The 14573-nt window shown below is 44.8% G+C and overlaps 1 protein-coding gene across 2 annotated transcripts; it reads left to right on the top strand.

Moving 5' to 3' along the window:
• The first annotated feature begins 208 nt into the window (after nucleotides 1–208).
• Nucleotides 209–10933, top strand: F3 (coagulation factor III, tissue factor). Of its 2 annotated transcripts, none has more exons than XM_081144268.1 (6): nucleotides 209–303; nucleotides 1830–1932; nucleotides 5688–5878; nucleotides 7792–7970; nucleotides 8526–8685; nucleotides 9945–10933. In XM_081144268.1, exons 2-6 carry the CDS (start codon nucleotides 1835–1837, stop codon nucleotides 10079–10081), a joined length of 765 nt encoding a protein of 254 aa, XP_081000394.1. In that variant the 5' UTR covers nucleotides 209–303; nucleotides 1830–1834; the 3' UTR covers nucleotides 10082–10933. The 2 variants fall into 2 exon arrangements, with proteins under 2 accessions (XP_081000394.1, XP_081000393.1); XM_081144267.1 differs by having other exon boundaries at nucleotides 258–684.
• The last annotated feature ends 3640 nt before the right edge of the window (nucleotides 10934–14573 follow it).

The following is a 14573-nucleotide window of genomic DNA, read 5'->3' as shown; positions in this document are numbered from 1 at the left end:
TTGCTATTAAACTAGGTGAACGCTGCCGCTCGCCCGGCCGGGACAACACAGTGTCCCCGAATGGAAGGAAGAAGCCCTCTCCTGCACCCCAAGAACTCCCTCCAACGCTCCTTCTCCGTCGTCCCCCCACAGACCTGCTGTCCACTCAGGCTGCGCGGCCGTGTCGCCGGCCTCGATGGCTTGGGGCCAGGGGGCTGGAGGGTCAGGTGACCTGGAGGGGCGGGAGCCCTGGTTCCCCTCGGCGCCTGGAGCCTCCTGCGACCGAGGGGCAACTTAGAGCTCGGCGGCGCGTTTGAATCACGGGTGAGTCACTCCTTGCAGGGTCCCGGAGTTTCCTACCGGGCGGAGCCGGGGCAGGGGTGTGGATTCTTCGGGGCCGCCCACCGCGGCCGTAGGGGCGGGGAGTCGGGAGCGCCGAGGCGCGGGCGTCCGCGCGGCCCTTTATAGCGCGCCCCGCACGGGCTCCCCCAGACTCGCGCTCCCCGCGTCCCTTCCCGCGCTCTGGCCGCGCGCGCCTTCAGCCCATCCTCCCCAGCCTCCGGGGCGCAGCCGAATCCTCCCGACCTCACCACCCGCTCTTGGTCATGGCGACCCTCACCGGGCCCCGGGCGCCCTGGCCCGAGGCCACCGTCTCTAGGATACTCCTCCTCGGCTGGGTCCTCGTCCGGGCGGCCGGAGCGTCAGGTGAGTGGCACCCGCCTCCCTGAAGTCGTGGGGCGCTCTGCCTGAAGGAGACGGGGAGAGTCCCGGCCGACAGCGGGCGCACTTTCTGCCTGGAGGTGTCCCCCGCGCCCGCGGAGCTCGGTCGCGCTCCCCGACCCGCGTTTGAATGAACCGGGGCCTGGGCGAGTTGGAGGGTAGGTGGCTCGCGCCGGGGGTTCCTCCCGCATCTGTAGGGATGCTCGCTGGGAGGCAGGTCGCTGCATAAGTGAATCTGTGGCTCCAGCTTTAAGTTTAGGGAAAGCGCTTCCCAGTGACCTTGAAGGTGGCGCGTGGGTCCGCGCCTGCAGCGGTTTGGACACCACCCCTAATGAAGCGCGCGCTTCACTTAATAAAGAGTGAAGTGCGCACTCCGTCTGGTCTTGACAGCCCTTGTTTTAGACTGTGAGAGACAATCCTATTGCAAAATGTCGCTTGGATGGAAATAGTACATTGTCCGTGCCCCAATATGCCTGTTTGTGTGCGAGGCAGGCCGGAGGCTGAGCTGCCGAGCATTGGCAAAGCAGACCTTAATAATGAAGCATCCTAACCAGTGAACATGCCCCCGCGTGACAGGAGCGCATGTGCCTGGGTGTCTGGAAGTTTCAGTATAGGGACATTTTAGAAAAAAATGGAAAAGGTCAGGATTGGGCTATTTCATTATATGCGGCCCTAACTCCTCTCACACACTGGGGAGTTGCCCTTTTCCATAACTTATGCAAGACCCTTCCTGGCCGCCTTCCCGGCCAGAGTTCAGCCTTAGAATCCTGTGCTCCCCCAGCTGGGCCATGGACACCCCGGGCACTGAGGACCCCTGAGCTGGGCTTCCAGGTCAGGTTATCACAAGGAGACCCCCATGAATGATTCCAAACAATAACTTTAAGGCCCTTTCCTCTTTCTTTACGTTACAAGAAAGACCCTACCACGAGGAAATTCGGGGTTAGGGGAAATTTTGAAGATTTTTTTTTTTTCTCTTGATAATTCAGGAATGAAGCTTTTGTAGTTGGAAAAAAATTACTGGGAGGTTTATTGTGATGTTTGGGGAGTAAGGTGTTTTATACCTTCAGCATGAAATCGTGTGCTAAGAAGTTGATGGAATAAGAGCTGTTTCTCTTTTGTTTACGCTGCAGGTCTCATGGTAGCATATAATTTAACTTGGAAATCAACGAATTTCAAGACTATTTTGGAGTGGGAACCCAAACCTATCAATCACGTCTACACTGTTCAGATCAGGTAAGCTAGATATAAAGAAAGAAAACTATGGTTTTTGATGTTTCTCCTTTCCTATGCTGAATACAAATGTCTTTAAAGCTGATTGATGGGTGAGAATATTTAATAGAGGACATGGTAATTTGCTGACCAGGGCCATACTCTGTTAAGCCTGCAACATTTCCGGACCTTAACCTGATAAAACATTTTAATTGTTTTTGGAGGTGATGGGAAATTCCTAAGTGGAGTGGGAGCTGTGGAGAGGTGAACCTTCCTGAGCAGGCCACGCTGGCACCGACAGATGTGCTGCTGGAGGCACAGTCTCACCTAAGCGCGTGCAACTTTTTGTGTAGTCTAGACTGTGAGCCTGCTCGAACACGCTAGGGAAGAGATGGGCAGGAGTGCGGATATATACATCGCCCGAAGCAATGTTTGATGTGTTCATTCTTGGACTTATAATTCAAAATTCGGTTGCATACAGGATATCGTAGGAGGTCAATTTGGTGACTCACCCCTCGGGAAAGGGCTGTCCTGCTCATTTAACCTGGTCTCTGATTGACAGCTCTCCCCAAGGGTCCATAATTCAGTATATTCAGTCTTAATGTTGACGTGTCTTCCTTGATGGCTTTCACCATATTCTTGCGAGTTTCTGGTTTCTGAAAGGTTCTAGGAGGCTTGGTGGAGATCTTATTAATTAGAGGAGAGCAGCTGTGGAAATTATTTTAACACTAATTGTATAAAGACACAGAAGTTTCACTGTCTAAAATGAAAAGTGTTTTGCTTTCTGTTTTGTTTTGTTTAGCTTGTGTCGAGCCTTTTGTAGCATTAGGAATGCAACTCCTTCGTATGGAGGGGGTCTTTTAGGGGAATGTTCTTGCTTTTCAAAATGAACTTCACGACCAGCAAAGAAGAGGATTTGTGTGCGTGCGCACAAATGCGTGTATAGATAGAGAGAGGGAGGGAGAAAGAGAAAGGAATTTCATAACCTGAGGTCATAATTATGATTATGGTCAAATTTGTCAGTTCAGATTCCACTAGTCAAGAATACAAAGCTGACATTTACTTTAGTAGACACTTTTCTTCCAGAGACTGAAAATAGCATTCTAGGAGGGATGCTTACCTCCTAAATGAATTCAGCCTTATGTTTAGTGAACATGTGGAAACCTATTTATGATTTACCTGATTTTTAAACATAAGCCTTTGTTAACTCTCAGCTCTTGGATTTCCCAAGGCTGTTATTTAAAGTGAATGGGGCCCCTAATGTGCAGACATCTTAGTGCAGAGCTGCCGCTTAAGGGCGTCCACGGACACAGGGTTCTTGTTGCCCTGGGAAGGTGAGGGATTTCTTCATGAGTGCATTGATGGTGAACATCCAGCCAGGTCTGGAACCAAGGTCTCCCCAGGATGCCACCACCACCACCTTCTCTGGTGGGTCTGCCACAGTTGATGTGAGCCCCCATAGCTGGGAGAGGAAGGAGGGTTGGTGCCAAAGCACCGAGTGTCTCCTTACTCCTCAGGCTGCTCTGTGAGGCTCTGTCTCCTCAGTGGGCTGCCTCCCCTCCCAGTTTTTTTCTGTAGAAAAAACAGCTTAGCCTGCCCTCCTCTTTACCTGCTGCTCCTCTGCACCCACTACGGGCCTGTCCCCAGCAGGGGGCGCCACTGCTGGGCGTGGAGCCCCTACTTGGAGCTCCAGTTGTATTTTTCCCATTTGGAAACAGTTTCAGTGAGGGGTGCACAGTGTTATTGGCTCGAACAGTGCAACATCACCTGTAACATGGATTCCATGGGAATGTTTGAATTCTAAAACAGATCTTCCAAAGCTTCTAGAAAACAACCTGCTCCTACATTGATGAGTCTTGATTCTGTTAGAATTTTTAAGTAATGAAAGCAGGACTTTTATTATTTCCAAATCAGGAGATTTTGCAATAAATACCTAGAGAACCCTCAAAGGCTTTTAAAGTGTTAATGCTGGTGAGAGTGTTCAGAGGAACCTACTACAGAATTGCCCCTTCATTACCTGTTCACACAACTTCACCAACTTTACTAGTTTCGGTGATATGGTGCTTGTCCTAAATTTTGCCCTAGAGTACTAACATGCTAAATGCATTTTGCTCACTCTGGAGTTAAGACAGCCTCTCTACTTCTATCACAGAAAATTAGAGGAATCAAAGAAATCAGAATCTTTCTGTATCAATGTTAGTTTGCGAATTTTAGGGCAAAGAGTGTGTTCAGCCATACCTTAATCTGGTTATTTAGTTCAGATTTTTGAAAAATACGTATTTATGGATCTTATGCATAGATTTGGACTATTTAATTCAGCTTGTTTTCTCCCTGATTTAACCTGCTAATGCAAACCATCTAATACTCAACAAGGCCTGGCTGTGTGTAAGCCTTACAGCCTTGCTATTTAACAGCAAACACAGAGGCATGGACCCTTGGTACCAAGCAGACCGTGTCAACATTAATTCCTTAATGAAGATATCAGTGTTAGGGGACAACAAGGAAGGGAGAGATCAAATCTGAGCAAGGAGATCTGGAAATTCCTGGGAAAAGTGTGATTGGAACATAGTCTTAAATGGTGGACGGGGCTGTGGCCGTCGATGATGCTGAAGAGAAGGGAAGAGCAGTGTGGCTGTCCACTTACAGGGGACAGAAGTGTGTGGGTCAAGTTGCAATCACATTTATTTATGAATTGTTTGGGTCCTTTAAAATAATTTTATATTTATAGAAGTTCTTTAAATCATTTCCTCTTCGATGAGGTCTTACAACAGAAAGCTCTTTTAGCCTCTTAGTCTTTCAGACTTTATTAGAGAGATACTACCTGCATTGATATTCTATTATCTTTAATGGGATGTATTCACATCTTGTAAAAGTGAGGGAGGCATGTAGTAGAATGAGAGGAAAAGACCCAGTTCTCACTTCGTTAGTTATGTGACCTTGTAGTTACTTAGCATATCTGAGCTTCAGTATCCCTGTGTGTAAAAAAGACCCAGTACCTCCTTGGAAGGATTGCATTAAATGAAGTAACATGGCCTGGCCCGGCGTGGCTCAGCGGTTGAGCATCGACGTAGGAGCCAGGAGATCGTGGTTTGATTCCCAGTCGGGGCACATGCCTGGGTTGCGGGCTCGATCCCCAGTCAGGGGCGTGCAGGAGGCAGCCGATCAATGACTCTCTCATCATTGATGTTTCTATCTCTCTCTTTCCCTCTCCCTTCCTCTCTCTGAAATCAATAAAAATATACATTTTTTAAATGAATAACATGTGCAAAGGGCCTAGTACAGTAGTTGGCATGTAGTTAATTCAATTATTGTTAAATAACCACACCAATAATTGTCATGATAAAATGTAACATATAGAACATACTATATAGGCTTCATTCTTACTGCATGGACTATATTCTACAGAGAATATAGAGTGTGATATAAGAAATAGAATATATTAAGTAATAAATAATTGGGCCTTAATAAAAAACCATCTACATTTTAAGAAAGATATTTAATAAAATGGTTAAGAGCACAGACCCAACAAACTGCTGTCTCGCTTTAAGTCTAGGTGTGTGACTTTGAGCTGGTCACCTAATCTCATTTTGCCTGTTACCCTACCTATGAAAACAGAGATGATTACAGAGCCACTCGAGGTTACTGTGAGGACTCAAGTGCATAGGAGTGCCTGCTCACGAGTGGTTGTGGATGCTATTATTGTAACAGCACAACAGCCAGAAAGCCATCTGTCTTGTTGGATACCAATCACAATGTTCCATTTCTCTTCCTTCCTTCAGCCGTATATTAGGAAATTGGAAGAGCAAATGCTACTCCACAACAAACACGGAGTGTGACCTCACCGATGAGATTGTAAAAGACGTGAAGCAGACCTACACAGCACGGGTCCTTTCCACGGCTGCAAATGCCACCAGTTACACTGGGGAGCTGGTATACAGGAACTCCCCAGAGTTCACACCTTACTTAGAGAGTAAGTAGTTAGGTTTCATTCTTGTTGCTATAAGCTCCTGAATCTTCTTGTGAGCTTATGACCCCTAGGTGCCATTAGATAAAAAAGTATTTCTCCATAACCACATCTATTTTCTCAGAAACCAGAAAGTGCCCCAGCCCTCTTCACTCATTTGGGTGTGGTAGGAGGTTCACAGAGCGTGAACTTTGGAGTTCATAAGTGTCAAGTAACTTTCTCCGCTGGCCTATCCCCAGACCGTACCAGTAACAGTCTGGATGGGGCGGGGAGACTAGGAAATCCACCAAGGCTGGGTTTCAGCGTTTCTCCATATATATTTCAGAGATTATATTGACATCTATATATATGAGATTTTATATATATAAATATATATTACATATATTATATACACACATAGTATCCTAAAAATTCTGTCCTATCATCAGACCAGAAGGCCTGGTTTATGGTTTTTCATAGTCACAAATGTAGAGGGAAAGTCCAGTTTCCCTCTGATCGCAGAATCAGGCTTGCTGGCCTTTTTCAACCAGTTGCCCATGCTTCAAGTCCCATGCTGTGACCACACTTGTCCAGCCAGCTCCCAGTCTGCCTCCGTTGTGCTGGTTTTTAAAAGTGCAGAGTGCTTTCCTCTTTAGTTTTTGCTCCAGTAAGCTGACCTTAGTATCTCCTAAGGGAATGCGCAGGACTCCTGCCAAGTTGGAGATTACATTTTTTTGTCATGACTGTGGTTCTGAACTAGGTGTTTTAAATAAACATGTAGCACAGTGGGAAGGGTGAAATCTTTTAAGGTCTTTTTAAGGTCTTTAAATCTTCAAAGATCTTTTAAGAAGACCTAGAACGAAAGGTCAAAATGAAAGTGTGATGCTATTGACGCTTTTATACCTCTCTCTCTGACCACCCAGTGAGAGAATAGTTTCTCCAGGCAGGGAGGGTGAGAAGGGACAGAGGGACAGTCAACCAATCTTTCCCCTCTAGTATCTACTCTGAGGGTCGAAATAGAAGGTAGCCTTAGCCCAGGTGAATCTGGCTGCCTTCCCTGAGCCCTTGTTTGCCAAAATCTGTCTTCAGACTCTTTTACTGCCTTTCACTTGTATGTCTGTCACGGCCCCCAGGGGTTTAAACACCGCATCCATAGCTACCTCGGGGAACCCCGCTGGGTCATGGACTGCCCTTCTCCTTCCATTGACAGCATCCTCTGCATTTTCTGTTACAGTCTTTGAGTTTCTTATAAGCCATTTCAAATCCATTTTTGGTACAAGATAGAATATATTTTACATACTTATTTTGCACATGTTCACGCATAACTTGGCTCTCGTTTGAATTAAATTATTGGGATTGGTTTTACTGTCATTCAGCCAAAACACATGAAATCATTGAACCCTCCAGAGTCCCAAGGATTAAATGGGTTCCTCGAGGTACCAAGGACATTTCCCGGGCTTTCCCACAGCCCCTAAGTCATTGTACCTAAAATATGGAATCTTGTGCAACTGTGTTGTTTAATACAATAGCCACTAATAGCATGTGGCTGTTGAGCACTAGAAATACGGCTAGTGATGTAAGAGTAAAAATACACACTAGATTTTGAAAAATATCTCCAAAAGTTTTTAGATTGATTACATGTTAAAATGATATTTTCCTATATTGGGTTAAATAAAATATATTATTGAAATTAACTTCACCTGTTCCTTTTCACATTTTCTGATGTGACTACAAGGAAATGTAAAATGACATTGGGCAGCCCTGCTGTAGAAGGTCTCAGGGCCCAGTTCTGGTGCCGCCTCGCCCACTATCGCCGGGGAGCTGGTTTTCTGCAGGTGTTTTATGAGGGATGACCAAGGTGTTATGAACTGTGATCACTAAATGGGATTCTATTTCATAGAGAGTTCTTTGGTTCCAACAATGTTTATCTTCTGTTTTAGCAAACCTTGGACGGCCAACAATTCAGAGTTTTGAGCAAGTTGGAACAAAACTGAATGTGACCGTACAGGATGCACAGACCTTAGTGAGAAGGAATGGCACATTCCTGAGCCTCCGGGATGTCTTTGGCAAGGACTTAAGTTACACGCTTTATTATTGGAAAGCTTCAAGTACAGGAAAGGTGAGGATTCTTTCATTTGTTTTTATGACTTGCTTTAAATCACGGGACCTTGATTTTACAACCCACTTCTTCCCCAATTCAAAAATAGCAGAACAGGGTGGTTGAGAGGGCAGCGTGGTGGAGTGGGAGGGGGTTCCTACTGTCCTGGTTCTACCTGTGACTTTGAGCGACCTTGTGACATTGGGCAGGGCCCCCTCGGATACTCAGGTTCCTCAGCCAAGAGGCTGGACCAGAAAATCCCTAAAGTTCCTGTCAGGTCTCACATTTCTTTCTCTATTGAGGATCACAGAGGCAAAATTCATTTTCCATCCAATAATTAATATATCATGCGTTTTTTCCTTACTGCAAACATCTTCTGAAGGTGCTAAATTGGATAGCTCTAGTCTTGGAGAAACCATCTTCAGCAGTTACCATGGGGAACTATTTAGCCGAGCCACTTCTAATCCTGTGCATGTCAGATGTGTCCATGTGGGCTTTTACCTCCACAGTGACTGAGTAAAGGAGAAAACTCACTTGAGGCCCAGATGAATTAAGAACTCTTTTATCTTTTAACAGAAAACAGCCAAGACAGACACTAACGAGTTTTTGATTGATGTGGAAAAAGGAGAAGACTATTGTTTCAATGTTCAAGCAGTGATTCCATCACGAAAAGCTAACCAGAAGAGCCCAGAAAGTGCCATTGAGTGCACTAGCCATGAGAAAGGTGTGTTCAAAGGTGAGTGTCGGGGATGCACAGACGCCTTCCAGAGGACCAGCTGCACCCTCAGAACCAGGATGTACTTTTGTTCAGAGAGAAACTATCTTGGTTTTTCTTGGTTTTGTGCTTTGGAAGTTACTCATAATTTTAGGCATTTAGAACTGTTTTTGTGTTGTTCCCTTATAGTAACAAGTATTTTCTTCAACACCGACTATGTCCTAAGCTCTCTGCTGAGCACTGGGCACACGGTCATGTTTGAGGTTTAGCATCAATCACAGATTTCTCTGGGCATGTTTTCATACTTAAATTCTAATCTTCGGGGTTTGAGGGGAGCATCTGCACCAGCTGTGAACACCCACAATGGGCTGTTCCCACCCACAGAGGATATAAGGTCTAACCCATGAAGGGCAGGGAGCAATTCTCTCACATATGCTCATGTACATGTGTCTATGCATGTGCACACACCGGGGCCCACACATGGTGAGGAGTGGTTCCTAACTGGAACTTCTGTGAGTGTTCAGACATGTACATGAGGCTGAAAGCCTGTGAGTCTCCCTGAGTACTTTCAGGGATGAAAAGTCCAAGGATAGTAATGATGACCTAGCTCCTTGCTAAGAAGAGATGTGAAAATTTAAAAAATGCTTTAAAGTAAATTCTCTTCCATTTATTGACACTGACAGAAGGAAAGGACTCTCCTTCTCTCTGGTCCTGCACCCACAGCCCTCACATCCATCTCCCTAAAGCCAGCTCGAGTCCTGCTGCCTCTGTCTGCGTGCACATCCCCGTCACTGCTTCCCAGGTCTCTTCTCTGTCTGCTGACATGTGTCCTTTGAGAACCACCAGGAAGCCTTCTTATTGTCCCAGCCAGTTACCATCTCTCTTCACCTGAATTCTGATAGCACTCTGGGTGTCTCTTGGCACTGAGTGTTCATGTTCTGTAATCATTGCCACGAAAGTCAGCATTATTTTTAGCCACTTGTTTCTGACAGCTGCTCTTACTTCAACCTCTGTGTACCTTCTCTAGACTATGAACTTTATTCAGTTTACTAAATGGCCCACTTAATGCTTTTGGCCATTGTCAATTGCCCTAAAACATCTAGGGTTTGGCAAATTCTTTCCTAACCCAAATGCATTGTGGTGGAAAGAGTGGAGGAAAGAAATTTCAAATTACGCAAAAGTGGGGTGGTGTAATTTGGAGTTAAGCCCTTAGTTCTGTCCACTGATAAATGGAATACGAGCTCTCTCTCCACAATGACTTGGTGCCTTTTATTTTTCAGACACGTTCTTCATCGTCGGAGCAGTGGTGTTCGTGGTCATCATCTTCGTCATCATCCTGGCCCTGTGTCTGTACAAGTGCAGGAAGGACAGAGCAAAGCGAGCTGGCAAGGAGAACTCCCCCCTCAGAGCTGCATAAGGCAAGCGGCGCTGGAGCTGCCAACTTCTGCAGAGTTTATATTGCACTGTGACCAAGAACTTTTAAGAGAACAGAATATATGAAAACAAAACTGAATATTTTGGAGCATGGAGACCCTTGGGCCCAAAGAAAGTTCTTTATCTGACTGTTCTCACGATAGGCATTCTGGTTTTGCCACCAGTGCTAGTCACTTTGGAATGTAATGAACGGTACGACCAATTCCAAGTTTTTAAATTTCTTTTTTTTAACACTATGGCACCTTTTGCACAGATCATGCTTTAAACTGTATGTTCTACACTCAAGACGAAACCAGGTCATCTAAGCAAAAACAAATGAACAAATGCCTTAAAAATCCTTGGTGGAATTTTTGAGAACTTTCCAGAAGCTGACTTCAAACCATGTGGGTGTATAAAGTGGAAATTGGGTGGGCTCTTCTATCATATGTCTATCCTTTTTAAATGTGGTGTTTAGGTTCTTTTTTTTAAGAGATTTTTGGGAGGTTTAAAACAATCAGCAAACTTTTACATGAATGTGTTATATGCAGAAGACGTCTCCTTTGGGCACGTTCCCAATATGCATTACAGTTTAGCACTTTAACTGACTTAAATGCTGTTGATTAAACACTTGATAGCTAACTATATTTTTATAAGACTACTATACAAACCAACTACATAAAGTTTATGATTTAAGGTACTTCAAGTTATATGGTCAACATTGTGTATATTTATATAATTTTTTAAAGGTTTTATATATGGGGATTTTCTATTTATAGAGGTAATATTGTTCTGTTTGTATATGTTGAGATAATTTATTTAATATACTTTTATATAAATAAAGGGACTTGGAATTGTTACTGTTGCATTTATTATATCTTCCATTTATTGTTTTTGATTTGATCTTTGTATTCGTTGGCTTGGCTGCAGTAACAAAGGACCCTAAAATTCTCAATGGCTTATAACAGCATTATTTTTATATTATTTTTATTTCTCACTTACATTAGTTTGGTGGCTGTGGGTTGACTGCAGCTATTTTATTTTTATTATTATTACTACTATTATTATTTTAATCTTCACCCAAGGATATGTTTTTACTGATTTTAGAGAGAGAGGAAGGGACAGGGAGAGAGAGAAGCATTGATCAGTTGCCCTTCCTCCCTCATATGCTCCCCATCCAAGGATTGAACTCACAACTTAGTCATGTACCCTGACCGGGAATCACACCCATGACCCATGTGAGATAACGTTCCAACCAACTGAGCCACGCGGGCCAGGGCTCCAGGGCTGCAGCTCTTCTTAATGTCCTTTCATTCTAATACCCAAACTGAAACGAAGCCCATATTTGGATCAGGGCAGAGGAAAGGCAAGAAAAAGCTGGTAGAAATAGGCAGCCATGTCTTCAAGGTTTATGCCGCCTCTTAAAACTTGTGCTCCAAACTGGCCCACTGTCACTTCTGCTCCTGTGACACTGGCCCAAGTAAGACATATGACCAAGCCTGACAACACTGCCACAATGAGGCACCACAAGTCACACAACAGTGGCCATAGATGTGTACTGTTACAGGGGAGGTAGGACTTACGCAATCTACTGCGGACTTAGAGGTAGAGATTTCTTGCCATAGGCATTAGTTTGAATTGTAGATGAAGGTTGGAGAGGAGAAAGAAAAAAAAAATCTCCAGGTTATTGTCTTGAAAGAAAATTGGATATAGGGAGAAAGAGAGAAGTAGAACGGAGCCTCCAGAATTAATTAAAACTCTTTGCGGGCAGGACTGGGTCTAGCTCATGTTTACTGCTCCTTTATGGTGACCATGCCAATGGGCCTCTTAGTCATAGTGGAGTCGGGTTCCTTGTCTCCCTCTAGAATGTAGAAACACCGAGTGAGTTCTCTATTCAAACACAAATAAAATATAGCAGAGCAGTCTTGTTTTCTCAACTGTATTGAAAGGATGCTAACTAGAGATGAAAATGAGGTCCTGGCACCTGCTTGGGCCACAATCACATTTGCTTCCTGCTGTGGGTGGCTGGGCCAGTAGAGTCCAGGAAAAGCATCCAGATGGCACACCTGCCTGGACGTGGTCCCACGCAAGACGCTGAGCAAGCATTGACATGAGCACAGACTCGGTTCACAGTCCAGCCATTCATAAGTTTTAAATCCATGTTGTTTCCTTGCTCAAAAGAACTAAGTAAGAATTGGCAACAAAACTCCAAACATGAAATGTTTGATATAACATTGTGTTCTAAGGAAGAATAGGCAAAGGAAAACATTCTTTGATGTTCCCTAAAAGTGGTAGCCTAAAAGAAAAAAGAAAAAAGGTAGACGTTTTGGAGAAATTAAGGGAAGCAGACCAGCGGTTGTTTGATCGAGCTGGTTTTGTGGGCTGGTTTGCTGTACTCGATCCTTGTTGATGCTGGAGGGGATGAGTCGGTACATGGTGTGTTGTGTTGTGCCGGAAAAGGGGGGCTGCATTTGCAGCAGAATCAATGGAAGAGAGAGCGTCTCCTGAAAGAAGTGTGCTTTGGCCGTTATCTTGAATTCCTGCTCACGTGGCAAAGAGCCGAGCGCCGCAGGAGGGCAGGACAAGCCCCCAGAGCTGGCGTCTGACGTGGCTTTTCCATCGGGCTGCGTTTTCCCGGCCAGGAATCAGTGCAGCGTTATGCAACTCCGAGGCCTCATAATCTAAGGAATTTTAATGGTCCCACTAAAGAAAGTACTGGCAGAGTGAGAGCAGGTTTGAGGAGCAGTGAGCGGTGCCTGCTGTTCCTAGGGAAGGAACCCTTTGCAGACGGGAATGAGGCCGCGCTGAGGGTGCAGGAGGCTCCCACACTCACGTCAAGCCTGCCTGGGCTGCCGCACCCTCCACCCCGAGGCGAGACGGCTCTGCCGACACCCACACCGCACCTTCAATCGTTGGCTCCTACCCAGAAACCGCCGCCCTCTGGCCCTTGAATGATCCCATAGATCTAATTGTTGCCAAACTAAACTGTCATGCTTTAAAGAGAGATTTTTTTTACCATCTTAAATTATTGGCCAAGTCTGACTTATGTGTAAGAAACTAATACTTATGGAAACCAAAGACACTTTACCTTAGTTCAGCTCATGGCCTATAATCTAAGTACCTGTCTCTTCAATAAACAGAGGAGCAATGATCTCTATCCATCTAATAGTAAATAAACTCATTCCCAAATGCAATTTTTACCTGTTTTAGGACATCTGTATTTAGCATGTGTTTTTCTTCCCCAGTAGTTGTCTGAGAAGGTTTACTGCTCTTACAACATGACCTTCATTCAGATGTAGAGTGGAGGCTAGTTCTCCTTTCGCATAGCCCATGCTTTTCAGCTGGGCGTCTGGCGTTGCCATTCAGCACATTCCTTTCTCGAGGCTGCAGAAATTGGTTTAGGGGTCGGCACATGACCTAACCTGGTCTAGGAAGAGTGAATCTCAGGGCTTTTCTGGGAACATTGGAATACTCTCTTCATGAGCATAATGAAGAAATGTAGCCCCAAGAGCTTCTGGTAGTTATCTTGAGACCATAAAGGGAACAACCTTAACTGGAGCTGACACATTGGAGAGCAATGCAGAGCTAGGGAAAGAAACTAAGTCACCAAGCTGCTGGATCAAGCCTTGCCTGATGTTATCACTACCCCTGGACTTTTCAGAGGATATAAGCCTATTAATTGTTTACACAAGCTTGACTCGGGCTTTCTTGACTTTTTTGACTTGCAGTCAAAAGCGCCCTAAGGCTGTGTAAGCATTGACCATGGAATATAAACATAGAGGAAGAAGGTGCCTGTAGTGTCAACTTATAACATAAAGAACTTTTAGTGTAAAATAAGATTCCATTCTCAACTACTAAAAGACTACACTGAAATTATCCCCTTTCCAGCACTACCAGATTCTTCTTTCCTATTTGATCACTCCTACAGAGCACAAACATAATGTATTATTTTCCCTCTTTAAAAAGTAATCTTCCTTTGACCTTATAAAAGCCCTCATCCAGATTTCCCCCTCACTCTCTACTCCTTGGATACCAGCCTCTTCTTTCTGACTTCTAAATGCTGGATTACCTTAGTGCTCCAACCTATTCTCTATCAATAATCACTCTCTAGGTGACATATCCAAGCGCGGCTCTATCATCCAGCTTTATTATGCTACATGTCCATACCATCTATATTCTAATGACTCCCAAATGTGTATCTCAGCCCCCAGCCTCTTTCCTACACTCCAGAATTGCACTGTAGATCCAATGATTTACACAACATTTTATGAGGATGTCTAAGAGGCATCTCAGTTTTAATATGGCCAAAGAGAATCTATTCCTCCCATCCCCAAAACCTGTTTCTCCCCCAATCTTTCCTATTTCAAGAAATGTTACCACCATTGGCTCAGGCCAGAATGCTTGGTGTCATCACTGACCTCTTTTCTTCTCCGGTGCCACATTCAGCCTATCAGCACAGCCTGTCAGTTCTACTTTTAAAACATACCCCAGTTCCAAAG

This window comes from Miniopterus schreibersii, assembly GCF_964146895.1.
Source record: "Miniopterus schreibersii genome assembly, chromosome: 8".
In the NCBI taxonomy this organism is placed as follows: Eukaryota; Metazoa; Chordata; class Mammalia; order Chiroptera; family Miniopteridae; genus Miniopterus; species Miniopterus schreibersii.
Note: the sequence above shows the minus strand (reverse complement) of the source record. Positions and strands in the feature narration are given on the sequence as shown.